At 36.8% G+C, this 27755-nt stretch overlaps 1 protein-coding gene across 8 annotated transcripts in view; it reads left to right on the forward strand.

Moving 5' to 3' along the window:
• The window catches only part of ESR1 (estrogen receptor 1), a 304656-nt gene that overhangs the window by 243106 nt on the left and 33795 nt on the right, over positions 1–27755 (forward strand). For all 8 annotated transcript variants that reach the window (XM_036222773.1, XM_036222778.1, XM_036222784.1 and 5 more), the window contains one exon: positions 3597–3735. In XM_036222773.1, coding sequence (XP_036078666.1) covers positions 3597–3735 — 139 coding nt within the window. The remainder of the gene's footprint in view (positions 1–3596; positions 3736–27755) is intronic.

Below are 27755 nucleotides of genomic sequence, written 5' to 3' on the forward strand. Positions count from 1 at the left end.
AACTTACTTCAGTAACCATCACCTTCACTGAGAAGGTGATAGTCTTTTTTTCACCTTCCCCTATCCTCTGCCCCAAGAATTTGCAGAGGGCACTGTGCAAGAAATACAATGACTCTTGTCTATGGGCAATATGCGCAGATGGGAAAGATAATTAGACTATTTCTTTTTGAGAGATCTACATCATTTCAACAGAAGGACCCAGCAATTCTGCTGGACTCAGACTGAAAGCTGTTACTAACAGATGTACTTTGGACAGATTTCATAATCGCCAGACTTATGCGGTAGGTACAATGGTTATGGTGAGCTTCTGAGGCTCCCAAAAGACCACTAAAACTGTCAGACTTAAATAGCACTCAGGTTCTGAAGTGAGAATTCAAAAGTATGATTCAGTTCAATGTTTAACGTTGCCGCCGGAAAGTGCTTCTTTGGTTTTCCAAAATCAATTGGGTATATGGCCAGCTGCCATTCTCTCGGGACACACCCTGTGTGATTATTCAAGGTTCACAGAGGCGATTGAATGGCGTGGTGTAAGTTTCATCATGGGCGACATTATCACATGATAACATTTTTCCCCACATAAAACAGTGTATGTCATGAAAGAAAAGACCTCACTTTTGAATGTTAACATTTCTGAAAGTGAGTTTAATTTATAGGATAAGCTTGCATTGCCATTATGAGAACTTCACCCAAAAGTCTGGGGTGAAATAGAGAATTCAAACGTCCCTGAGAGCTTCCCTTATAAAAGCTGTGTCCTGGACTGGTTTATCAATCACACTTCGGATACGGGGAAAGAGGAGATTTCCTGCTGCTTCTGGTAGTGTTTTCTCCAGAGTAAGCCTTGCCCATTTCTACCCAATGCACTGGAGAGGCAAATAGCTGCGAGCTGCAGAGATTCTCTGCTCCTTTTTCTCCCCAGGAGACCTGAAACCCAATCATTGTTTTTTAATTCTTTCATTTTTTTTTTAACATTTTCAATTATAGTTGACATAGAATGTTATATTAATTTCAGGCATACAATATAGTGATTAGACATTTTTATAACTTACAAAATGATCACCCTGGTAAATCTAGTACCCACCGACACCAAACATAGTTATTGCAATATTATCGACTATATTCCCTATGTTGTGTTTCACATTCTCAGGACTGTTTTTATAACTGGCAACCACTCTTTTATAATCCCTTAGTTTTTCTTACGAACAAAGCTGCCCACTTTCTCCCTAGTTGTAAGTCCTGTTTTATGTGAGAAAAACCACTCTCTCCAATGGGAAGACATGTCTTCTGTTTTGGGCCTTGGAATGCTGAGTTCTGGAGCAGAAAGTGCAATAAATTTGGACTTTAAAAGAGCAGAATTTGATAGTATCATGCTTGTGTTTCTAACGAGTACACAGTCTATACAGGTCCATGCATAATTAATGTGACTGTAGTGTAAGATAATGATCTGTTGGAAGTACATGAAAAGTTGCTCAGTATTATTAGTCATTACAGAAATGCAAATTAAAACCACGGTGTCAGTGAGATACTTCTATACATGTACCAGAATGTCTAAAATTGCAAAAACAGACCAAACCAAGTATTGGTGAGGACGCGGAGCCGCTGTGGCGCTCTCCTCTATTGCTTCTGGAAATGTCAATGGAACAAATCACTTTTGAAAACAATTTGGCGGTTTCTTAAAAAGTTAAACATACACCCACCATGTGTCCCAGCCATCACACTCTCCCATATTTACCCAAGAGACATGGAAGCATGTCTGTGCAAAGAGTTGTACGCACATTGCTCAAAGCAACTTTATTTATGATACCCTGAGACTGGAAATAACCCAAATGTCCAATAAAAGGAAAAGCGAAGTGTAATTATGTATGGATAGAGCCATACAATGGAATGCCACTTAGCAATTAAAAGAATCGACTATTCATACATGCAGCAACATGGGTAAGTCTCAAAATAATTATGCTGAGTTAAAGATGTCAGATAAAAAGACAGGAGACTCTTGGGCACTGAATTAATATGACAACAATGAGACTATAGGAAAGAGGAAGTATTTTAGCATTACTTCAAAAATAGAATTGACAAGGCTTGTTAATGAGATGATAGCTAGACAGGGCATAGACTCTGAGGGCTTTCTCTAGCTTAGGCTATATATGTTTCTCTATGTGGATCATTACGTATTTGGCAGTAAAGATTATGTGAAAGATGATGCTTAAGTATATAAGAGATGATATGATGAGCTAACTCTTTAATGCTGATTCCATGATAACTTCACAGTCCCCCAAAAGAAACATCCAGTAAGTAAACTATCAAATCTTGACTGCTCAAGGAAAATAAACTTATGTTTTGAATCAATAAAAATGAGTATAGCTAACTAGTAAAAGTATAATATTAGACAGAGAAAATGAAGAAGAGGACAAAGAAAAATGGGATCCCTAGAGCCAGTCTCAAGGATAAGAGAGAACAAAGGATCGAAGGCAGAAAGAGGGCGAGGAAAGAAATAGATTCTGACCAGAAATCTCAGGGAAAAAGAACAGGGAACTGATGTGGAAAGCAGCAAACTTTATGGACATTTTGTTAATTTAATTCCTCTGTCATTCTAGCGTATATTACTTTGTGTGGTTGGATTTATTTGCTCAGTCGATCCAAGGTCTATAATTAATTGCGGCTCATAAGAGGCAATGTCAGTTGTGGTCAAGGGTATGGCTTCCAGAGACTGTATTTCCGTCTCTGACCTTAACAACCATTTAAGCCTCTGAACATCTGTTTCCTTATCTGTAAAATGGTATCAGCTCCTACCTCTTAGAGATATTGTATTAACAAAAGATTAAAAGAATCGTGTACAGCGAGCACTTAGCATTGCTTCTAATCCATAGTAAGGGCACAATAAATTGGTCTTCTTTCTCTCCTTCTCCTCTTTGTCATTATTATTATTGTTGTTGTTGTTATTCTTAGCACCACTATGTTGCCAGTGATGATTGGAAAAAGTTTTAATCTCCCAAGAAGTCATTAGAAAAGAAGGGTATATTTTAGTGTTTATTATCAGAAGTAATCATATCACTCATTCTCTTCCAAGTGATTTATTTACATATGCTATTTCATTAGTACTTTTTATATGGTGTGAAAAAAAAGAGCATGGCTTAGTGATAAAGCAAATGAATAGGAATTCAGTGACTGTGGGCCTGCTTGCCCTCTAATTCCTGTCTGGTTTAAGCAAGTAATTTAAATTTCTTGCCCCTTAATATCCTCAACTGAAATAGAAATGAATATTCATATTAATAGTCACATAGGGCTATTAGAAATGTCTAAGTAGAGTGCATACCCATTTTAATACTATTTAAATACAGAACTTTCTAGAAAGCTAAGTGGGGTGCATAAGTTAGCTTAGTTCTGTAGAATCGACACTAAGACACAAAGAACCCCATGCCACATCGAAGTTCTTTGACATAGCCAGGTTTACAAATAGGTACTATCAAGTGCTTCTAGTACACGTTATTTCATCTAATAGAAAATAGACCCCACCAGTTCAAATATCTGATTGTATTCCTTTCACCAGTCATGGCTGCCTTTTATGTTCAGTCAGCAGGGTTCTTCTTGTCTTGTTTCAGGCTTTGTGGATTTGACCCTCCACGACCAGGTTCACCTTTTGGAATGTGCCTGGCTGGAGATCCTGATGATCGGTCTCGTCTGGCGCTCCATGGAGCACCCAGGGAAGCTCCTGTTTGCTCCCAACTTGCTCCTGGACAGGTGAGTGACCTGGCTGTGGCTTGGAGGATGAATGTCCTTCATAATCCCTGATTGATTCCCCAAACTCTCTTATCGAGTGCGCCACGAAACTTCCAAGAATTTTATCAGCTATGTTTGCTCTATAAATGGGTGAATCTGGATGATGAAGGCCAGTCAAGTTCACAGAATCTATGAATACCTTTCTGCTAGGCATCTTCCCCCAATTAGTTCTATTATTTTAAAAATATATATGTATATGAACGTGCATATCTATACCATGTCTGGTATTTTCACAGTGAAAATACCTAGAACCCGTGTATGTATATACGTATATATATATATATGAATATGTGTGTGTGTGGGTATTTATAAAACTATGAACTGTAATTTTCAAATTCTGCTTTCATCTTGTGTTGTATAAAAGAAATGATAGATAACTTTCCTTTAATTAAAAAGTTTTTTTTTTTTGAGGGGGGCAGCATGTACATACAAACCACTATAGCTTTTTCATTTTTTTCTCCGATTTTCCCATCAGTACATGAGGAAATTTGACCAGAGTTCTGAAGGCCATTTTATAAGAGTTACTTGCTCATTTTAGAAAATGAAGAAAGAAATTTAACTCTGGGCGATAAACGCACCCTGTAGTATACATGTGATGTATTGTTGAATCGTACACTTGAAACTCATATAATTTTGTTAACCAATGTCACCCCAATAAATTCATGAAAAAAAGAAAAGAAAAAGAAAAAAATACCAACAACAGCAACAACAACAAAGAAAATAGAGATTTTACTTTTCAAGCTTTCTACCTTATTTAACGTATTCTCTTTGGGTTGACTGGGAACGTGAGGCCCATTGTTCTTCTCGTTGTCAGTCATTACTTAGAGTAATAGAATTAGACACTATTCGACAGCAGCTACCACTGAGGGAGTCCCTACCTGGCATCGGGCAAATGCTTTATATACATGACCTCATTTAATTATCACAGCACTCCTAGGAAACTTATCATTCACATTTTCCAGCTTCAGAGACACTGTCCATCAAGCATCAAGCTAGCTAAGGTGGGAGCCAGGACTGGAATTCGAGACCTGTCCGGCTCTGGCATACTCATTTGGCCTCTTTTCCTGTGTTCATGTTCTTTGACTTTTTCCTGTTAATGATGCCTCCTTTGATTTGCTGCTTCTGCCTTTAGTCTCAGGTGTACCTTGTCTTTGTGGGCCACATCGCAATTGGAACGGAAAGGACCATCTTCTAACTGTTTCTTGCTAACCCGTTTTGCCTCTGCCCAGCAGTCTAAGGCTGCCACGTTACCCATGATGCATTGTTCCATGTTCCTTTGCACGAGAGTGCCACACTGTCCCCCCGTCTCCTGTCCTGCTCCGGCCTTCCCCCCACCTACCAAGCTCCCTGGAGCAGAGTTACAGCAACATTGACCTAAGCACTGGAGAAGTATACAGGTTTGGTTCCTGTTTGGTCATTATGTGTTACTCTAGCTTTTGAAAAATCATGACGATACTGTCCAAGAAGCAGATTTTGCTCTCCGTGAAATATTCCCCCATATCAGTTTCACACAATCATTGAGGATGGCCGCTAGTCTTACTTCTTAGGACTGCCCTCGCTTCATATTCTTTCAGCCTTCCAGAAGATGTCTGCACACTGCTCTGGCCCTTTTTTCATTCCCTTCCCTTCCTTTTCTTTACCTTCTCTTTTTTTCTCTTGTCTTGTCCTTTATTCCCCTTCCATATCTTTTCTCCTCTGTTTTCCTTTGCTTTCCTCTTTCCTTCTTCTCTTTTCTCCCATCTCTTCTGACTCCTCCTCCCACTTTTTCTTCTTCTTTTAAAAGGACTTTCCTGTTTACAGTGGTGCGATTCTGTGACCAAGTTATAGCCAATTTGCAGATGAAAATCTCAGACCTCGTGCATGTTTTCCTGCTACAGATCGGAATGTGTCCTCAACGTTCAGATGTTTTGGACATTCCTAACTGAACAAGTCTGCTTCATGCTTTACCACCTCATTCATACCGATCTATCTTCCTGGGCACACGCTTCCTGAGAACAGTCATTGAGTCATTGCATTTTAAATACGAACAGCTTCGTGACATTGCCTCACCCCAGTGAATTCATTTTGCCAGGGAGGTGATATTGCCTAGGATTTCATCAGCCACCTGCTCCTCTTTCTTTCCCACAGACTCTCCTCTGTGGTTAATTTTCTCCCATATCTCTCACTGATGCAGGAGTGAATGAAAGTTCTCATCTCCATCCATTCCTCCTTTCCAAAACTCCAGATTTAAAGTCCCTACTTTTTCTAGAGTAGGATTTCTCAATTTCTGCACTACTGACATTGTTGGACCATTCTTCTTGTGGGAAACTGTCCTGTACATTTTAGGGTGTTTAGCAGTATCCCTGGACCCCACTAGATGCTCATAGCACCCCTCCTCCCTAGGATACATTATCTTTCTTATCAAGTTTGTTCCTTTTCTTTTTTTCTCTTACATTAGTGACATTGACATTCACCTTGACATAGAAGCTGTAAAGTTTAAATTAACCATGGATTACACTCCTCCCTTCGCCAGATTATCAAGTTGACTATCAAGTCACTTCTGAACTGTTTCTGAAATCTATACCTCCCTCTTGTCTCCATTCCTTTGCCCGAGGACACATTCTTCTTGTTTTTTCCCCAGATGATTGCCTCTCCACTACTCCCCCTCTTGCCCGACCATTGCCCCTCTTTCCTGTAGTCAATTCCCCACAGTGCTGCTAGAGATTTTGTTCTAAGGCTCAGCTGGGGTCCTGATGCTTTCTTACTCAGCTTTCATTGGCTCTCTCCATTCTGCAGAAGGTCCCGTCTAGATTTTTTGTCTTGATAATTATGAATCCCTTTTGCAAGTGTCACAAACACAAACATCAGCAGAGCTGGTCAAATGATGTACATGAGGAAGGCCAATGGGTCCAAAAAGGGAGTTCTGGGGCTTCGGTGAGCCTGGTGAGTTCTTGTCCAGGCTAAAAGCACCGGGGCATTGAAACCAGCCTGAGAACCATGAATGTAACTTTAACCGCAAGTTTTTCTTCCACTGTTTCTGAAAAGCCCTCTACTTTTAAGATTTCCTATCGGAACCTTATCCATTCTTTTAAGGCTCATTTCAGATGTCCTTCTTCCATAAAACCTTCCTTCAAACTCTCTCCTCTTCAGGCAGAAAGTAGCCTTTCCTTTGTCTGAGTTCTCACTGTGTTTGGTTTGTACTTCTCTTCCTCTCATTCTGCCGTATGCAAGTTATAATTGTATGTGTTATCTTCCTTATAAGCTTATGCAAGTTATAATTGTATGTGTTATCTTCCTTATAAGCTTGTGGGCAGGAACCAGATCTTATTCATCTTTTTGTTACCTCCAGTGTACAGGGTCATCCATGAGTCCCATTGCATGTTGGTTCATTGCACTGACCAAGGTCACTCGAGTGGTTTATGACAGTCAGGAGAACCTACATCTTCTGATGGTCATTTCAGGTGTTCTTGTCATCAAACTCACCTCTTATTTATTACTACGCATCAATTCCTGGCTTAGTCCCTTACAGAATTTGCAGAAATTAATATCTATGCATCTTGGAAGGAGTTTTTTAAATTACTAAATGCATTTGGCTTTCGCTTGCACTTCTGCGTATACTCTACAAAACCGTTATGCAACTTTTAAATTCCAAATGGGGATAAACGAAGGATCTTTTTCCCCATAAGTGAACCCACTATGAAATTAAAATCCTCAAGATTTGAATACATTTAATACTTAGATAGATGTTAATGCTTAGAAAATTATATAAATAAATGTATATCGTGTAAATAGTATAAAATACTAAAACTAGAATATGGTTTATAATGTAAAATTTTTACACTTTTCTAATTATTAACATGTACATAAATATTATGAAATTTCAGGATCATTAAAGTACCCTCTTAGTCTTAGAGGATAACTGCTTTTGATGACATCGATATACACATAACAGTAAAGGGAATTGTGACCAGGAGCCCATTGGACGTTTTATACATCTGGAAGGTGGCTTTCGCGTGATGATTGAGAGCACTGTTTATGTCGTTGCCTCACAGGCTGGCAACCTCCTTGACACCATTTCCTCTCTGATTATCCTGCGTCATCCTGATCTCTATGTTGCTTGTCCCCATCATATTGTTCACAGGAAGCACTGTTTGTTTGTTTTTTGCAAAAAAAAAAAAAAAAAAAAAGCTAAATGTTTGAGAGCTGATAAGCAGAAGACAAGTGTTAGCTTGATCATTTTTATTTTACCTCAGGTGTACCAACATTAACTTTGTAAATTCTGCCACCTCCAGAGGCTGTTTACATTTGCATAGAAATAGAGAAATGAGAAGGCCAGAAGTCAAGCAGGCCTGTTGCCCATAGATTACCAAGGTTACTAACTGAAGACAGGGGTTTGCCTGTGATTAATTATAATGATGTCCTGTTCTCACAAACCTTTGCAAATCCTGGCATTTGTGCCTTCCAAGGCTATCGGGAGGGTAGAATTTACCCCAGGCTTTCCTTGTAATTACTCCAATGTTAGTACTGGCAAATGGGGTTTAGTGATTACAGAAACATAAAAACCTGTTGGGTTGCTATCCCACATTTGTGAGCACTGGACACATTTTCTATCTTGCATCCTTTAAAAAAAAAAAACGTTATGCCTGATTTACAACCCTGACGACAGTGCTTGAGAGCTTGATTCTGGTAGCGTGTAACTTTCCTGGTAGTCATATGCTTGAAAGCTAATTTTATCCTTGCCATGCTTAGCCTACCCACAATTTCCAGTTCTCCCCTGTATCCCGCAGCAGTGAGTTCCAAGCACTTAATGTAGTCATCGCTTCCTGTGAAAACCAAGAAATAAAGGTTATTATAAGGTATAAATAAAGAACCCAGTAATTTCTTTCAGCGCGCGTGTGTGTGTGTGAGTGTGTTTTATAAGAGGAAAGTTAAAGATAATACGAAGGCCTGTGAACGTAATCGGGAAAAGGAGAAAACTCATTTTCCATTCTAGCACCTAATCCTTTGGTGTGTTTTGGCACCAGAAAACACAAAATGTGTCCTCTGCATCAACTCTGAGTGCACGTCTTCATTTAGTCCTGCTTGAGTGCTCACGCCAGAAAAATATAAATGGAAAAAAGAAGCAGAAGTATTCAACTCACACTGTTTCTTGTGGGGTCTCTGTTTTCGCAGGAGTAAAGTTTGCAAAGACTGGAAGGCAGGTGTGGCGTTAAAGAAACAATGTAAATTGCTTGTTCAGTGAGACTATCCAAATTCCAAGGCACTGTGTTATTCTGTTTTGCAGGCACCATCGGGCTAACAAATTCTCAAAAATATTTGTGGATTTCTCAGCAAAGCCAAAGCACTCTCTTTCAACTCCTATTCACTCTCAGAGAAAAAAACTATTCATCCATTTGAAAAGCGGAGTTTAATTGGACATACGGAATATTCCCACTACCTAGCTTCTGGCCAGAGGGTTGTTGATGTAGCTCCTCCATCACTCCTGTGACAGGAGGCTTTGCCTGTAGGAAATAGTATTGGACGACAGAAAGTTCTTTTATTTGTAGACATGGAAGAGGAATAAGTTCTCTCAAAAGAAAAACAGTTTTCTGTGCTCAAAGAACATTTTGCCTCTTCTACTAAATAGCTGATTGCTTTGAGGAGATAAATTCATGTTAAATAGGGGAAAAAAGTCCATTTTCTAGAAGAAAGAGCATTCTCATTTTACATATTTATTGTAAATATTTCAGAAAAATGTGAATAAAAACATGCAAACAAAATAATATTTCCAGCAGAACTTTCGTTAGCTTTTCTTTTATAATTGACTTTTTTTTTTCCCCTGTGTAAAACTTGATGTAAATTCTAGGCAGATTTTTTTTTAACTCGGAAGAGTAAAAGCTAGAGTTCCAAAGTAAGTTGATGATTTCAGAATGTCATCCATCCAAATTTTCTTGGGCATGAAGAGGAAGACCTCCCTTTTAATTCCCTATTCAGATTTCTCCCCTTTGAAAAATGGGTTCCGTAATGACAGGGAGCAGTAGCTAGGGGAGCAGATGTGGGGGCAGGGAGTGAGCGTCCCATCGGCAAAGTCAGTCTGTGGCTGTTTAGTTACTCCAGTACCTTTGCCCTGAATTCCCTCCATAACTTTCCAGAAGTGCTTTGGTTGGCCCCATTTGCATTTTAAGAACTTTGTTCAGAATGGTTTTTTTTTTTTTTTTTGCTCTACCTTTGGGTGGAAAAAGAGAAGAAAGGAAGCCTTTATTTAACTTCTTTAAAGTACAAGTGTACAGTAATGTGCTGGATTATCTCCTATACTTTCTATATTTCAGCCATCATATGAGAATAGAGGTAGCAAAGAGTTTTACTAGTTTGTATTCTCACTCCAAATCCACTGATTCTTTCGAGTTCTGAGCACTTAATTACTTAACAGCAGATACCAATTGATTGATTCTTAAGTCTTTGGATTAGCATTCTGGCAAATCTTGGGAATATGAAACTGTAAAAAATTGAGGCCAAAAGAAGGGAGAAATTAGCCAAACTGTCATATTACCTCTATTGGAAAATGATTCCAAGTATCTATTGGACAAAAAAACAATTGCATTATACACTGTAAATGAGTCAATGATGGGATATGTGAATTACATCTCAATAAAAATATTAAACACACACACACACACATACACACACGCACGTATTGGAATTTCAAGAAAAGTCAGTTTGACCAACAAGATCATCAATCATGAAAGTGCTTATAGGGGTTCTATTGGAAAAGGTAAAAACCAAAACATTCAAATCAAGGTTTCTCCTTAAAGACAACAACAATTAGCTAGCATTATGTTCTAAAGCTTGCTAAGCCACAAGTCTTTAACTCCTCAAGAGGAATAAGCCTATAAACAGTAAGGATCCACTGAGTATAAAATCGCCCCAGAGGAAAAGGCATAATTCCAGCCAAAGAATTAATCCTGTGTGGGAGGTTAATTTGGCTTTTCTAACATTGTACATACCACTTTATTTTTGTGTTTACCATGTATTATTAACACTGAACCACTAGCTTAATAGATTTAAAATATAATCAAAATAGTATTTTTGACAATGTAATTCTAAAAGAGCTTAATGTTATTTAAGTCATACATGCTACACAGGGAAAATCAAGTTATTCACCTCTCATACCTGCTTTAATCCTAACTACCAAAAAGGATTCTCATTTGTTTTAGTGAGGGCCATTAAAGCCCAGTGCTAACAAGTTCAAGTCTGTGCTGGTTGGGATTCAGTTCATCAATTTATTCATTGAATACTACCATATCTCTAGGCTTGTGCATGATCCTGGAGATATGAAAAAGATATGTAAGAGGCAGATCTACCCTCAGACACTTTACTGTCTAGTGTTAACTAATATTAGTGTACAAATGAATGCAAGGAAAAGCAAGCCATTACAAGCAGGCCTGCACCCCACATTATTTATATCTAGTTTATCTTCCGCTATCATCCCCCTTTTTAAAAATTGAAATATAATTGACATATAACATTATATGAGTTTTAGGGGTACAACATCATGATTCAATATGTGTATATATTTTAAAATGATCACCACAATAAGTCTAGTTAACATCCATCACCAAAACAGTTACAACTTTTTTTTTTTCTTGTGGTAAGAACTTATAGTTTCTTTAAGAACTCAACGTCTTAGTTTTCAGTGTACAGGTCTTTCACCTCCATGGTTTATTTTATTCCTAGGTATTATCTTTGCATTGATGCAATTGTGAATGGGATTGTTTTCTTAATTTCTCCTTCTAATGGTTCTTTATTAGTGTGTAAAAACTCAGCTGCTTTTTATATACTAACTTTTATCCTTCAGCTTTATAGAATTTGCTTATTAGTTCTAACAGTTTTGTGCTGGAGTCTTTAAGATTTTCTGTATATAATATCATGTCATCTGCAAATAGTGACAGTTTTACTTCTTCCTTTGCATTTTATATACCTTTTATTCTTTTTCTTGCCTAATTTCCCTGGCTAGGACTTCCAATACTATGCTGAGTAAAAGCAGTGAGTGTGGGCGTCCTTGTTTGTCTTGTTCCTGATCTTAGAGAAAGACCTTTCAGCTTTTCACCATTGAATATAATGTAAGCTGTATGCTTGCTATATGTGGCCTTTATTATGTTGAGATATGTTCCCTCTACACCACTCCGTTGATAGTTTTTATTATAAATGGATGTTGAATCTTGTTAAATCTTTTTTTTTAACCTATTAAGATAACCATAAAATTTTCATCCTTTATTTTGTTAATATGGTGCATCATATTGATTGATTGTGAATGTTGAACCATCCTTGCATCCCTGGAATAAATTTTGCTTGATCATGGTGTATGATCTTTTTAATGTATTGTTAAATTCAGTTTGCTAATATTTTGTTAAGTTCTTTCGCATCTATGTTTATCAGGGATATTGGTCTGTAATTTATTTTCCTGCAGTGTCTTTGGTTTTGGTATCAGGCTAAAGCTGGTCTCATAAAATGAGTTTGGAAGTATTCTCTTCCCTTCTATTTTTTAGAAGTGTTTGTAATGGACCGATATTAATTTTTCTTTAAGCATTCGGTAAAATTCACCATTGAAGCTGTCTGGTCCTGGGCTCTTCTTTTTTGGGATGTTTTTGATTACTAATGCAATCTGCTTACTAGTCATCTGCTTGCTCAGATTTTCTTCTCTTTATGATTCAGTCTTGACAGTTTGTGTATTTCGAGGAATTCATCCATTTCTTCTAGGCTATTCAATTTGCTGGCATATGATTGTTCATAGCAGTCTCATAATCCTTTTTATTTCTGTGGTATCAGCTGTAGCTCTATCATTTTCTAATGGGTATGGATTCTTGGCGAAAATCAGTTTTATGCTTGTTTTTATAAACTGATTCCACTGTTGACCTTTTCATGCCAGCATGAGTATACTTATTATACATTGATCCTGCCTAAAAGCATTCTCTTATTGATATAACTGTAAAAATGAGATTGTTCCATATATTGGTCCTTTGGAGCTGGCAGGTGGGTAGCAGGGGGTTTTGGCAGAGGTTTATCAACCTCTGTGGTGGATAACCACGGTTTACACATCTTTGAAATATTACTTATATGAAGATGTTAGTACTGGTTGGATATTTTCCTATGTGACAGCTCTAAATTTTATGAGTGCATGGAGATCTGACTTCAAAGTAAATAAAGTTAGTAGATCTATTTCCATTTCTTATTGAAAGTTGAAATCGTCTTTATTATTAGTGGCATAGTTATAAGCCCTTATGATCTATAATTAAGTTCTAATCTCTTTTTTGGTATTATTGACTTCTCCCTATGGACTCTTAATTCAATCAATAAAGATGTTATTTCTCTTCTGATTCTTCTAGAGGCATTTTGAAGACATTAAATATTCCTATTTGTTATTTTACCTGCATTTTTATTTTATCAAATGGAACGGAGATATAAAAAGCACACTGTCAGTTTTTCTTTGGTTTTATATGACAACAGAGAATCAGTTTCTTAACCTGTTTACATATTTACCACTTGCTGTGGGCACAGACTCTAAGATCCATCGTGACTTTATTGTTGGAAAATAGGAGGTACCAAAAATGTACGATGATAAGAAAAAGTTGCTGCATATCCCTGATAAAGCAGGGGCTTCTCCTGTATCGTTTGATCAGAACACACTTAGTACCATGTCCAAGTGAGCTCGTGACTGAATCCATCTTAGCCTCTGAGGAGAGCAGAGCCTGAGTGAGCCCTTAATTCAGTGTGCATATGGGGATGTGGGGATGAAGCTTTCAAATTTGTGATCTCGAAAGGATGGCAGTGCCATCAATAGGAATTAGGAAGACAGGAAAGAGTAGGTGTTGAGGAAATCACATGTGTCTTTCCTTAAGCATGCTGGGTTTAAGATACAGTGAGCATATCCCGAAGGTCATGTCCAGCAGAAAGTTGGATCTGAGAGAGAGATGGTGATAAAAAACTGGAAGTAAAAGATATGAGTCTTCTCCATAGTTAAAAGTGTGGAACGGATGTGATAAGTAGGCATGACAGTGGAGAAGGAGGTGTCCGAAGGGCTGAGGAAAGACCTCTTAAAAGGCTGAGCTTTAGGAATTATAAGTAGAAAAAAAATCCCAGCCTGGTGTTAAATCAGAGTTGTTTGAGAAGTAGAAGCACAAAGTCTCTGATTCCAAGGAAGGGCTAGCTTTCAAAAGAAAAAGCACGATGAGTTATACCAAATATTATCGAGAGGTGGGTTGGAATAAGAAAGGGGGAATAAGGATTATATTTAATTAATTACGAGGTTATTGTTGTCCCTAACAAGAGTATTTTTAGTGAAAAGGCAGGGAAAACAGTGTAAATTTGTTAAATGAAAGCATGATGTATGAATGAGAAAATGGGTAGGGAAAATGAGAGAGAGGGCGTACAAACTAGCTTGTTGAGACATTCAGTAATGGGAAGCAGTGGGAGCTCTAGTTCTTGACAGCAGCGGTATCAAGGGGCAACTGGTATCCTATCACCATGCAGTGATGCCCAGTGAGAATTTTTTTGGTAGCATTATGAGCGCATAGATTTTTGCTTGTTCAATGTGTATCAGTCGATTGATTTGTTATCCTTTTTTGTTACTTAAGTTGTCCCATCTTTGGCCGATGAGAATTCCTTCATGTTGGCCTTTGTGTCATTTAAATATGGTGCTTCCTTGCTGAAGAGCATAGTAACATCTCTCACCCTCACATTGCAAATTTTCTGCCCCAGATTTGGAATCAGCTGTTTCTATAAGGGACCCTCGTTTATTTCAGAGAAATTGGAATTTAGAACTCAGTATTGGCACGTGGTGGGTTCACTATTTTAGAGTCGCCTTTGCTTCTTCACCTTTTAAATGGATTAAATTCGGATGTAAGCACCTTATTTTGTAGTGATATTTTCAATTCAAGCCTGGTTTCTAACAACATAAATATTATTACTCATCTGATTATCTTACGTTGTGTGAAAATATTTTTAAAATAATAATATCAGTCTTTCTACTAACAATTACACCAGTTTAATATTGTTGAAGATTTCTAAGTGGCTCTATTTGTCTTTCAATTGCATTCCACTGAGAATAGAAAATCAAAATATTGTGTTTTGCAGACACTTGAAATAACTCTTCTCTCTGATGCCACCAGCTTGATATAAAGTAAGAATCATTCATTTCAACTTGCTTTTCATTTTTATATTTTTTATTTATTTTTTTGAATATATAAAATATTTGTTTCCAAAGTCAAAAATTTTATAAGCAGGTTATTCAGAGTCTAACTTCATTACTAGCCCCTCCACTGGATGCCCCTTATAATATTATATTTTAATTAAGATTGGCTATATTTGACCCCATACACAAAAATAACATATTATATATAATCTGCATATTGTTTTGAAGATTGCTACATGTATATATTTAAAGATCTTCTTTATTCCTTTTTACGATTATTTTATAAGCCATTGGGTGGAATCCCTTATCCATGGGTTTGTAGGTTCTTTCCAACCTTATGCTATAAACAACAACAACAACAAGGCCATAATAAATAAATCATTTTGTATTTTTCTCAGTTGTCTTTGCAACATATTACTAAAGATAGGTTCAAAGGTTCCTATTTTTAGGTAAAATTGCATATGCAATTTTGCTAGACATTGAAAAATTTACTGCCGATGATACTGCAGCATCGTGCTTTTCCCCCAATCTGTTTCTTCACAGCCTCTCCAACAGAATGTGTTGCCAAACTTTTGGATTTTGTTTCCTTGATTTTTAGGAGCTCTGTATGGACCAACTTTTCTCAGTATAAATTGTCGATATCTTTTCTCGATTTCTCACTTTCATTTAAACTGTTTATGCTAAATTTTGAGTAAAAAGCTTTAGTAAAATAAGTTTTACAGTAGAAATATATTCATCTTTTATTTTATTGGGAGGGTTTTGCTCTCCCTTAGCTATAATTATACTCGCTTCTGCTTGCTTCTGATACTTTTTAATCTTACATTTTGGGTCCATTTGGAATTTATCCTGATATACAAGTATGCAAGAAAGATTGACTTTTATATTTTTCCAGATGGCTTTTCTGTTTTCCCAACACCATTTATAAAAAAGTCACTATTTTTCTCAAGTGCTTTGAGATGCACCGTTAATTATACACTGAATTTCTTTATAAACTTAAGTCTTTTTAGAAAATTTTAATTATCTGCTAAGATTTGTCTATGAGTCAACATCACATAGCTTTATTTATAGCAGCTCCAAATTGTAGCATAAGTAATGTGAGAGATATTTCTCATACATCTCTCCAATACCGCCTTTTGATATTTTAGGGTTTTATAGGTTCCTTTTTTTTTTTCTTTCCATGCAAACTTTAGAATGAACTTAACTCCATAAGAAAGGTTGTTGATAATTTTGTTGAGATCGTGTTAAATGTAAATTGGCTTAGGGAATATTAATGTCTTTATTATGTTGAATCTTCCTATCCATTTGTTCAAATCTTTTATTGTGTCTTTCAGAAGTGTTTTCAAGTATCTTTATATATATTTTGCATATATTTTAAAGATTATGTCTAGGTATTTTATATATAATTTAAATAAATATATATAGTATGTATATAGTAATTGATATTAGCATGTTATTCTTATAGACTGCAACCTTACTAAATTCTCTTCTTGTTTAGAGTAGTTTTTTATTATTTTGGGGGTTACCTAATATCTAATCATCTCATCTGAAAATAGAGATTGTTTTACCTCTTTCTATCTTTAAGCATCTAAAATGTTTTTTTTAAATAAATTTATTTATTTATTTTAATTAGTTTCAAGGATACAGTACATTGGTTAGATACTTACATAGTTTATAAAACAATCCCCCTAATTTCTTCTTCTCTCCTCTGGTTTTCCACCTAGCCAATACAGTAATGCCGACTGCATTCCCTGTGCTGTGCTCCCCATCCCTGTGACCATCTATCAACTACTAATTTGTACTTCTTTAACCCTTCACCCCATTCTCTCAGCCCCCTAACACCCCCTCCCCTTTGTCCATCACCAAATTGTCCACTATATTTGTGAGTCTGTTTTTGATTATTTTGTTCTTTTTGTTCTTTAGATTTCACATATAAGTGAAATCATATGGTATTTATCTTTCTCTATCTGACTTATTTCATTCAGCATAATAACCTCTAGGTTCATCCATGTTTTTGCAAATGGTAGGGTTTCATTTCTTTTAATGGCTGAGTAGTATTCCATTGTATATATGAACTGTAATTTCTTTATCCAATGTCTGTTGATGGGCATTTAGGTTGCTTCCATATCTTGGCTATTGTAAATTGTGCTGCCATGAATATTAGGGTGCATAGATCTTTACAAATTATTATTTTGGTTTTCTTTGGATAAATACTCAGAAATGCAATTGCTGGGTCAAAAGGTATATCCATTTCTAATTTTTTGAGAAACTTCCATACTGTTTTCCAGCATCTAAATGTTTTTAAAAAATCTAATTGCATTGAGTAATACCTCTAATATCTTATAGGTAGCAAATACTAGCAAACAGTGGGCATCATTTCGTTGTTCTTATATATTCATATTACAAGAGTTTCTATGGACTTCTATATTATTGAGTGTCTTCACTAAGAATGAAGGTAACTGTCATTTTTGCATCATAATTCATACGCAAGTTGGTTGTAAAATTTTCCCTTTGTATAGTCTTCACGTTTTGTTATCATTGTTACACATGCCTCATGAAACTAGTTTGACGTATTTTTTCTTTCCTTTTCTATGCTCTGGAAAGTTTTAGTAGCGTTGGGATTATTTGAGCTTTCAAATATTGGCAGAAATCTCTTTTGAAACCATCTGGGTCTAGTGGCTCCCTCAGAGGAGAGCTCCCTAGAATTTTTAATTCTTCTGTAATAATTGGTCTCTTTAAACTTTTTTATGTCTTCTGGAGTCAGTTTTAATATTTTAAATCTGATGAAGTTACCATTTCATCTAGATTTTCGAGTTTATTGCATTGAGTTGGACAAAGTAGTTTCTGACTATTTTTTAAAAATTTTCTCTGATTCGATGGTTACTTTCACCTTATAATTTATTTTCTGTATTTATCCTTCTTTTAGAAAACTTAGGTCAGCTGGTGGTTTCACTGTTGTGTCAATTATTTTCCCTAAAGAGCTTAAATTTTTAAAAGTTGTTCTAATTGTTTTCTATTTTCTAACCTGTTATAGTTTTAGCTTTATTAAGCCCTTCCTTGTGCTTTCAGTCAGTTAACTTTGTAGTTCTTTCTCTAGCTTTTGGGGTTGATATTTGATTCATTTATTTTTATTTCATAAAATAGGTAATTAACTCAAAGAATTTTCTCAAAGTTCTGCTTTAGTTAGGTACCATAGATTTTGATAGATCTTGCTTTAATATACTTATTTCTAAAAAGTCATCAATTTCACATTTATTTTTCCTTTTCTTCAAGAGTTGCTTAATGAAGAGTTTAAGTTGAGAGGGCATTTAAGTCTCTATTTTATACAGTCTACAATTGGATTTTACTTTTTAGCCAATCTGAGAATATTTTTTAATAGACAAATTATATCAATTTATATTTATAGATATAGCCACTATGTCTGATTCAAGTTCTATTTCTTTTTTTCACTTATTAAGTGGGCTCATTTCTTTGCTATTTTATTTATTTTACTTTTAGGTATTTTTGCATTTTTGCTCTTTGTTCGTTTAATACATATTTAGTCAATTTTTCCTTTGGAAACTGTTCATTTCCTACTATGAGAAGTAGTAAAATTTGCTAGTACCTTAACATTCCTCAACTACCTTTTAATTTTAGCCATTAGGATTATTTCAGTGTTAAACTTTGTAGTGTTAAAAGTACTTAACGCTTCTGCTACTTGATTTGTTGAATCAAATAATGTCAATTTACTAACACCTCAGTTAATCTAATAATTTCTGTGACTCTTCCTTTCTCATTATGTTTATTACTTGTATTCTTAATATATTATTAGAGCTTATAAAACTTTTTGTCACTCCTACCTCCAATTTTTAGTGTTAATGCTGTTATTAGATATGTTTAATGTCCCCCCCTCAGACCACATGCTGATGGCTCTTTAATTTTTTTTTTTAATTTAAAAATGTTTCTAATTCTTTTTCTTCCTCTTTCATGTGGAAAGTTTGGCCATATACCAAACCATGGGCTCACATTTTTTTTTTTCAAGTATTTTTAAAGGATCGCTCCACTGTTTTCTAGCATGAAATGTTGCTGTCAAGAAATTGGATGGCAGGCTGATTTCCTTCCTTTTGTTAGTGATTTGGACTTATAGTTTACTTAGAGAATACTTACAGTGTGTGTGTGTGTGTTTTTTTTAATAAACTTAAATTTCAGTAATTTTATTAAGGTATTTTTCTGTGTTGACTATTTTAGGTCAGTTTTCCTAGGTACACGGTGTGTCTTTTAAATACATAGATTGAAATTTTCTTTGACTTCTTGACTCTCTTGCTTTGTGGTTTAAAATAATTGTTTTGCTAAATTGCTTTGGTTTAATTATTCAGATGCCCATTTATACATATAAAGGATACCCTTTAGCCATACTCTATACTTAGGACTTTCTCTTAAATCCTTTTATTATTTTTCTTTACTATTTGTCTTTATATTCTTTATCCTCCTCACTGTACTGTCCCCTAGAGTCTATTTGCTGTCATGTCCTAATTTAATCTGTTTCTGGATTTTTTTCTTTATTTTCAAATTTATTTTATTGCTTTATTTTTTTTTCCTATGCCTGTTTTATTTTTTTTTCCCCCTGTTGTTTGGCCATGTCATTTCTGCATTTTCTATTTCTGAAATGTGCAACTCTTTCAAACCTTTGATCATTTTCTTCGGTATTTGTAATTCATTCTGAAATATTAGGCTACAGTTTTCATCTGCTTTGTAGATGGCAGTTCCTCGAAGAGTTAATTGTTAAAGCAGATCCAAATGAATCATAGATCTTAACCACACCAAGTTTTTACTAACAACTAGCAAAGGATAGAAGGTAAAAATGGGCATAAGCTAACACAGCATCATCCGCCACTGGAAGAGCTCTGAGCCATCTGATGGAATTTCTAAAAGACCCTTTTTCTTCACTGAAATGTGTTTTGATTTTTGGAGTGATAGACAACTGCTAACTATATATGTGGTATAAGTTTACACAAAAGAAGACATCTAGGTTTCATCCTATTCAGTTTTTATATTTCGTTTGTTATGCAGGTAAAAAGGCTGTGAGATTGACTTCCATTCTTTAACAGCTGCATTCCATAAAATAAAAAATTCAGTTTTTTTTTCTTTTAATAGACAGACTTGATAAATCCGGTTTAAAACATTCTTAGATAAGAACTTCCCTTTCCCTTGTTATCTTCCTGATATTCGATGTCATCAGAATGTTTACAATAAAGTCTAGTTAATCAATATACAAAAAACAAATCGATTACTTTATACCACCAACAAACATTCAACATAATTAAATATATATATAATTGTATGTACTTTATAATTATATACACTTTCTATGGTAGTAACAAACTATAATGTATTTGGAATAAAATGAATAAAATTATACATGCTCTAGAGCAACAATTAGAAACCTCTGTTGAAAGACATTAAGAATATAAAACATTTGAAAGAATATAAAACATGGCTAGGAAAATCCATTATTCAAAATGTGTCAATTCTCCATAAATTGACATATAGATTCCATGTATTTTCAATCAAAATCCCGAATTCATTCTAAAATTTATATGGTAGAGGTCAAAGACCAAATATGGCCAAATGCTTCTGAAGACTGAAATTAAGATGGGGAGATTGCATAGAGAGAGACCTATAATAATAGTTTATAAGTTAATAAAGTTATTATAAATAAGACGGTATGGTATTGGCATAGAAATAAGCACAGTGACTTAAGAAATAGAAAAGAGAGTTTAGAAACTACATCCAGGATCATCTGGCCTATGTAGAGAGCACATTGAGGCTGTGAGGAAAGAAAGAAACATTACATTAGTGGTGCTGAGACAACTGGTTATCTACATAAGAAAAAAAAGAAAAAGAAATCTGATCTTCATAGCATGTGAAAAAATTAATTCCAAGTAAATTAAGGACTTAATTGAGAGACAAAGCTAAAACTTTAATAAGAAAATGTAGGAAAATACATATTTTGGAATTGAGAATTAAAAATCAATCTCTCTAAAATTAAACTTTTATAAAGAAAATGAAAAGAAGGTAAGTTGCTGGAGAAATCAGCGTTTTTTTAAATCGTGCTTTATAAAGTACATATATATTATGAAAATTCTTTTGTATGAGCCAAATATGATGCTGAAAATATAGTAAGGAAAGAGAGAACGACTTAAATAGCTCACGATGGCGTTCCCTTTACGTCCATCATCAGCTAAGCCAGGAACCTGCATCACTTTAAGTTTTCTGAAATGTGAAATGGAAATAGATGTGGAGGGCCCTCACGGATGCATTTAGAGATTGTATGTTCAGGAGAGTAAAATGGAAATGTTTTAGTAGGAGTCATGGGCCCAATCCTCGAAAAAGACGTTGGCTGAGTTTTGTATAGTAAGTAATTGCAACACAATAAGACTCAAAAGCATCTCAGTAAAGTGTGGGTGGCAGAGGGACAGCCTGCTTCAAGAGCTTCATTAGCGTCCTCTGAACTGGAGCTTTCCAGGTTGTTGGGGGGAACCCTTTTAGCTTGGCTCAGAGTCAATTTTAACCATCATCGAGGCCCAAGAGTAGAGGTCAGAGTGCAGCACAAAGTCCTTGGAAATACAGTGGGTGGGGTAAGAAGGGATAAAAATGTTTTTCTAAATGCCTAGAAATGGGTTCATATTTTGTTTATCACACGTTTCCAGAACAGTATGTCGTGGTGCCAACTGCTGATGAAATGGTAGGATTAGACTTCGATCTCTAGTTTAGTATCTTAAAGAAGTTTCCGGTAAATGAGAGCAATGGCATTGGCCCAGTTAAGTGTTATTCTGTTAGACTACCGATATAATTTCTGCATGTAATGTGGCCTCAAAACTTTGAAATATTTGGGAGCAAAAGAGAGAGAGGAACAAATGAATAACAAATAAACAACAAACAAAACCAAAACATTGTTCCTTATGGTAAGCATGAAGAAAAAGACACATTTATCCATAAAGAGCACATAGATAATCTCATTTCTTTCTTGAAAATGCCAGTATGCTTGATTCTTGTTGGAGAACAGGTTCACGTGGCCTTTGAAGTCACATGGATAATGTTGAGCATCACTGTTAATGAAACTCAGTGAATTTTCCCTAATTTTTTTTTAGTTTCTAATAAGCATTCGTGAGCTAGTACCTTTCCTTTTTCTAGATTACTTTGCTTGAAAAAAAGCCTGAGTCAATACTTCATCTGTTTGCTGACAGAGTGAGGCCAAGAATACTAGTCCACTTCTAGTACAGTTCCCTTTACTGTCAGATAATGTTACCTATTGCTGCACAATGCAAGGTTAGCGCACTTTTCAGATTTTAGCATAATCAAAAGAAGCATTTAGAAATACACTTTTATATTGGCACGTAAATGCAAGAGCTACCAATAACAACTGCCAGTAACTCAGCAGATACATGACAACTCCCCCCACCACTTGGAAAAAGTTTTCAGTTCCACTTGCCTGTCTTCAAATAAATATGTTTGCTCTATGTCTATATTTTTATTTGACTAAAACTTAGAATAAGAAGCATGAAATGAAGTTAGAAAGTGGAATTGTGTGAACTCAAGGCAAAGATTGTCCATGATAAATGAAAAAACAAACAGAATAGAAGAAACAAAAGAAGAATCATAACCCTTAAAGAAAATGTATTCAATATAAAGGATTGCTTCCAACATGAGCTAAGCCTGCCATCTCTGTTGACTCTGTTCTTAGGTGCACTTTGTGAACTGACTTCCAAGGATAGCCATCATTCTCTCAATGGTTGTAGTTCCAACTTCACCTTGAAAAGCCTGGAGACTAAAAGGAAGTCAGCGTTAGGTCACTCTTACTTTCGACTCAAGCTTCTTGGCTCATTTGGCACGATGCTTTACATTTCTCGGTCTTTCTTATTGTATTTCAAAACCAGAACACTTTTTTCTAGCCTTAAAACCGGCATTTAAATAACAACCTCATTTTATTTCTTAATTAAAAAACAAAAAATGAAAAAAAAACACACACACTTAAAAATGTCTTTGTCACTCTTCCCTTAAATTTTCCTAGGACTTCTCCTAAAACTGCAATGGCCTTTCTTGGTTCGAGGGTAAAGTCCACCTTTTGGACCAAGGCCTGAAGGCCCTGTTTCTGCTACTGCCTCTTCAGCCTGGACCACTTGTGCCAGGAATCACCCAGTTCCAGAGTTCCAGGATGTTGATGTTTTTTAGTTTCTCAAACTTATCAAACATTTTCTTACTTTCAAAACCTATACACATCTGTTTCCTTGGAACACTCTTCCCCATTCTTTCCGTGGCTAATTCCCAGTTCTTTAGGTTTCAGATTAAATGTCACTTCCTCAAAGTGGTCTTCGCTGACACCCACCTTCCCTATATCTAAGGCAGTCCCCCTGTTATACTTGTAAGACCCTGTACTCTTCCTCCTTGGCGTTATTGCAATTAATAGTTTTATTTCATTTTATTTTATTGGAGTGTGTGTGTGTGTGTGTGTGTGTGTGTGTGTGTGTGCGCGCGTGTTTTGGTGCAAGTGCATATGTGTATTTAATGTCTTTCTACCTCACTTAACTATATACTGCAGGAGGGCAATGTTTTGCTTATTGTTATATCTTCGACCCTTAACTCAGGGCCTGGAACACAGTAGATTCTGACTCAATAAATATTTACTGAAAGAAAATAGAATGAATGCATAAAATTGATCTTTGAATTCTTAGTGTTTAGCACAGAGTCTGGCATCTATAATGGGCTGAAAAGAATGGTGCACAACTTAAATTGAGTTAATGAAGAAATGAAATGTAAATCATGTTCTTTACGGGGAAACCGCGATTCATTCATCAAAAGTAGAAACCCTGCACTCACGTACGAGCACAGTAACCCCTTTGTTCATTCATTTGCCTTCATTCCAGTTAACAGAATCTCCTCATCCAAGTAGAGTAGAGAAAAACTACCTGATTGCTTTGTCTGTACAACACCAAAACATCCAAAAGAAAAGCGAGTCCCTGAGGCATTCTTCCTGATAGCTTATATACTTGATGTGGGTATCTTAAAAGAACAAATCTCTTTTCAGATGGATATTTGAGGAGACACAACCAGTAGAGGACTTTCCTCCAGGGACTTACTTTAGCTCTTAAACTGTATACATGGTACAAGCAACCTCAAGTGGATTATTATCTACAGAAGTGCAGAATTCCATCTCCCTTTGGCAAACCATTCAAACCCAGAAGTGGGTTTTACACGTTCTGACAGAAGTGTCTATGATAACCAATTCTAACCTCCTTTCTTGCCACTTTAGCACCCAAAAGTATATGAAAAGAGTGCATGTTGAGGCTTCTTCTATTTATTATAAAATATCTCTTGGCTTAAAAACTCTTTTGACTATCAGCGAGAAAAGTAAATAGCAAGAGTTCCCTGGACTCTTACTCCTGGATCATAGATAGCTGAATAAAGATAACTGGACATTAGATGACCATTTGATGCTAATATCCACACATCTTTTACATAGGTCGATCTAACATTTCCTGTGTAATTTTTATGACAATCACTTGTACCAGCACGAAGAGGGTCTGAATCCCTCTGAGTGAGTAATAAGTGTACCAATTATCCATCCTCTGTCACTGAGATCGGAGGCAGGCTTACAACGACTCTTGCAAAGCTGAAGTCCACCCTTGGAGACTGCAGTAAAGGGAGGGAGGAGTGAATGAGTCCTCTTGGCTTTGTGCTGGGGCATGATTAGGGGGCATAAGCAGAGCCTTCATTCTGGAAGGGGTTGTGTACAGAGTTACACATGTGTGGATGGCCTAGTAACCTATGGCGGCCACCTCCACGTCTTGGTAATGAGTGAGTTAGTGCTTCAGCTTCTTATACTGCTGAAGGAAATGTTCACTCCTTTCTTTGATCTCAACGAGCATGGACTTCCTATATGAAAGAATCTTTTTAGCTGTTTTCTCTTGTCATTGGAAGTCCATTTACTGGCCCTGACATTGATCAGCTTCTCTTGGTGAAGTCTCTTATGTTTCAAATGACAACAAAAACAACAACGACAAAGCTAAATATTGACTTAAGCCAAGAAAAGCAGAGAGCTGAAAACTTTCTTCCTATAGCCGTGCCTTCCGACTTCTTCAGCAAGGTCTGCTTCACTCAGGATGTGCTTTCTGAGAACTTTACTTTTCTCAAATGCTGCTAAATTGCTCCATGCGTTTATTCCTCGAAGCCTCAGTGGAGATAGCACTGACTTTCAGTCTCGTAGCAACTCTTCTCAAGGTGATGGACAAAAGTCATTTTCACTTGAAGTCCAGTCCTTCTCAATGAATCATACAACATGGTTTTTATCTCACTTTTGTCAGAATGATTCTAAGAAGACGATCTTCCGATCATGAGGTCAGGGCTAATGGTTGGATCCAGTCACTGGACCCAGCTCCAAGTCTATTGGCTCAGAGATTTCTCAGTGATGCGCGGTCCACTCCAGGAAGCGTGGATGCAGCCCTCCTGGTTTGGCAGCCTCCACTCCCAAACACGCGTGAGATCCACTGTCGGCATAAGGACAGAATAACTGCCATGGAAAGGAAGAGGGAATAGTCGTGTCACTTTGTCATTAGCTCTTTTGAAATCTGAACTGCACAGAATGAAGAGGCTTCTGCTCTGAGAGGCCTGAAAGTTCTTTGATTAGTCCCTAAATCTGCCCTCTGTAAAAAAAGGCGGGGGGGGACTTCCTATTTTTCTCTGTGAACCTTGGCTTCGTCTTCTGGGAAGTTCTTTCTCTCCATTATTCTCCTTGGCCACATCCGAAGTGTGTGGTGAGAAGCTTGTCCTTTCAGTGAGCTATACAGTGGTCACAGTCCTTCCTTGCTAGTGCACATCCTGGGCTTGTCCCAGTCCTTTCCAACCTGCCATCTGAGTGAAGAACAGTCCAAGGACCTATGCACAGCAGGGCTAGTCGTCGGAAGGATCCTGGATCTCTGAGTGGGAAGGTTACTTACCGTAGACGAGGCTTACGCTGGACATTGATCTGAGGAAGAAATGACCTTTCACTGTGTTTAGCAGCCGACATGTTAGGACTGATGCCTTGAGCAATCACAGGCTTTTGTTTTGCAGTTCAGGCTTGAGATTTCTTTGGCAGTACAATTGTCTCAAAAAAGTAGCATGCTTCTATCCCGTTTGTTCTTGTCAGTTCTATCTGCTTGTAATCACCTCCGGAGTCCTGTCCTAGACACCGCTCTCAAATACGATGTTTTGATTTGCTTCTTTGTTCTGTGGCCTCTCGCTCCTGATTTATTGGTGACTATCTCGAGGCTATTTGAAACAATAGGCTTGGACGGGGATGTCACACGCTATTGGTGTCACCCTTTACCACCTGAGGTGCGCTGAACAGTGAGTTACTTTACAAACTGAGAGGTCTCACTGGACTTTTCATGCTCAGAATCCCTTCTGATTTTATCTCTTGATATTTCATGGCCGGAAGCAGTTGGCATTTCCAAACCTACAAGACTCTTTATTTATCTTTGAGATTTCTCATTCTCCTCAGTTTCTGCTTTGAGAACCCTTCGGTTCTCACCTGAACTCACCTCTTTCTTGGAATACGGTGTTGCAGGCGGTCCTAGCGTGATTCAGAGCACAGACTCTCTTTAAATACGATGAAACATGCCACTATTGATTTGAAAAAGCATCTTAATTCGTAAGCTTGTTTCTAACCATATTGTACTTTTCTTCCAGGACAGCTCAATTAGATGGGTTATGTTGATTTCCCGAGAGTTTTGTTTCCATCTGTCAATGTCCTTTAACACAAAGAGAGGCTATGGGGGTGACTTTACATTTTGCAAGGTTATTTTTAATGATATACAAGGGCAGGTTTGATCTGCACATCTGGATCACAGCTCTTTATTTCTCCCTTGGAGGAACAGAGACCTAAGGGTTCCTGAAAAACAGGCTTTCCTTTCAGGAGGAATTTCTAATTACGCCATGAACAAATGCCCTTTCAGTCTTGTTTCTTCTCCCATCGCTGAAGCGCATACAGACTGTATTTGAAGAGGGCAGGGAAGAGCAAGGTTTCCCCTCAAGGGGATTTCGAGGTGCTGTGAATGCCAGAAATAATCAGTGCAGGAGTTTGTCACTGCAGGCTGTCACATCTCACAGTGGGCTGGTCTGCTTGCTAAACTACTCCTGATCTAGGACTGAAGCTGTGCTTCCTTTAAAATAAATCGTGTTCTTCCGTACCCCATGTGTTTCTCAGCCCCAGGAGCACCTCACGGATGTAGACTCATCTTTTCTTCTTGTAGTAATGTTACTGCTAGATTCTTAGTAATCAGCCTATTTTTGAGGCTGTTGATTCACCTGTTCCCTCTGAATACAAGTTAAATGCTCCAGTTCAATTGTCTTCGTGAGATTACTATAGACTATTTCACTGGGACTTTAAAAATGAATCCCTGATTCCAAGGTGTAAAGACCTAGGTAGAGAGTAAAGGATTCCTTTGTGTCGGGCAGGCGACAAGCGTCTGTCCAGCCTCCGAAGTCCACATAGATTTGTACTTGATCCCAGGGTGAAAAATCATCTGTTCATCAGCTCACACTGCAAACCTTTTCACCTGTGACAGTGCTATCAAGGTACCCACAGGTACCACATAATCAGTCACTCGTTTCTGTGATTTACTGAAAATATCATCGGTGAATGAGCTGCGGTGTTTTAGACACAGTGAGCTTTTCCCATTGAAAGGATAGTTGAGTTCATTCTTATGGAAACATCGGCATAACATTCTTCTAGCCTTTACAGCACTATTTAGAAAATTACAGCTTCAGCAGATTGAATATTCCTCCAGGAGGCCTCAAAGTTGAGACAGCAGCAACCCCA

The sequence above is a fragment of the Rousettus aegyptiacus genome, unplaced genomic scaffold (assembly GCF_014176215.1).
Source record: "Rousettus aegyptiacus isolate mRouAeg1 unplaced genomic scaffold, mRouAeg1.p scaffold_m13_p_1, whole genome shotgun sequence".
NCBI classification, from domain to species: domain Eukaryota; kingdom Metazoa; phylum Chordata; class Mammalia; order Chiroptera; family Pteropodidae; genus Rousettus; species Rousettus aegyptiacus.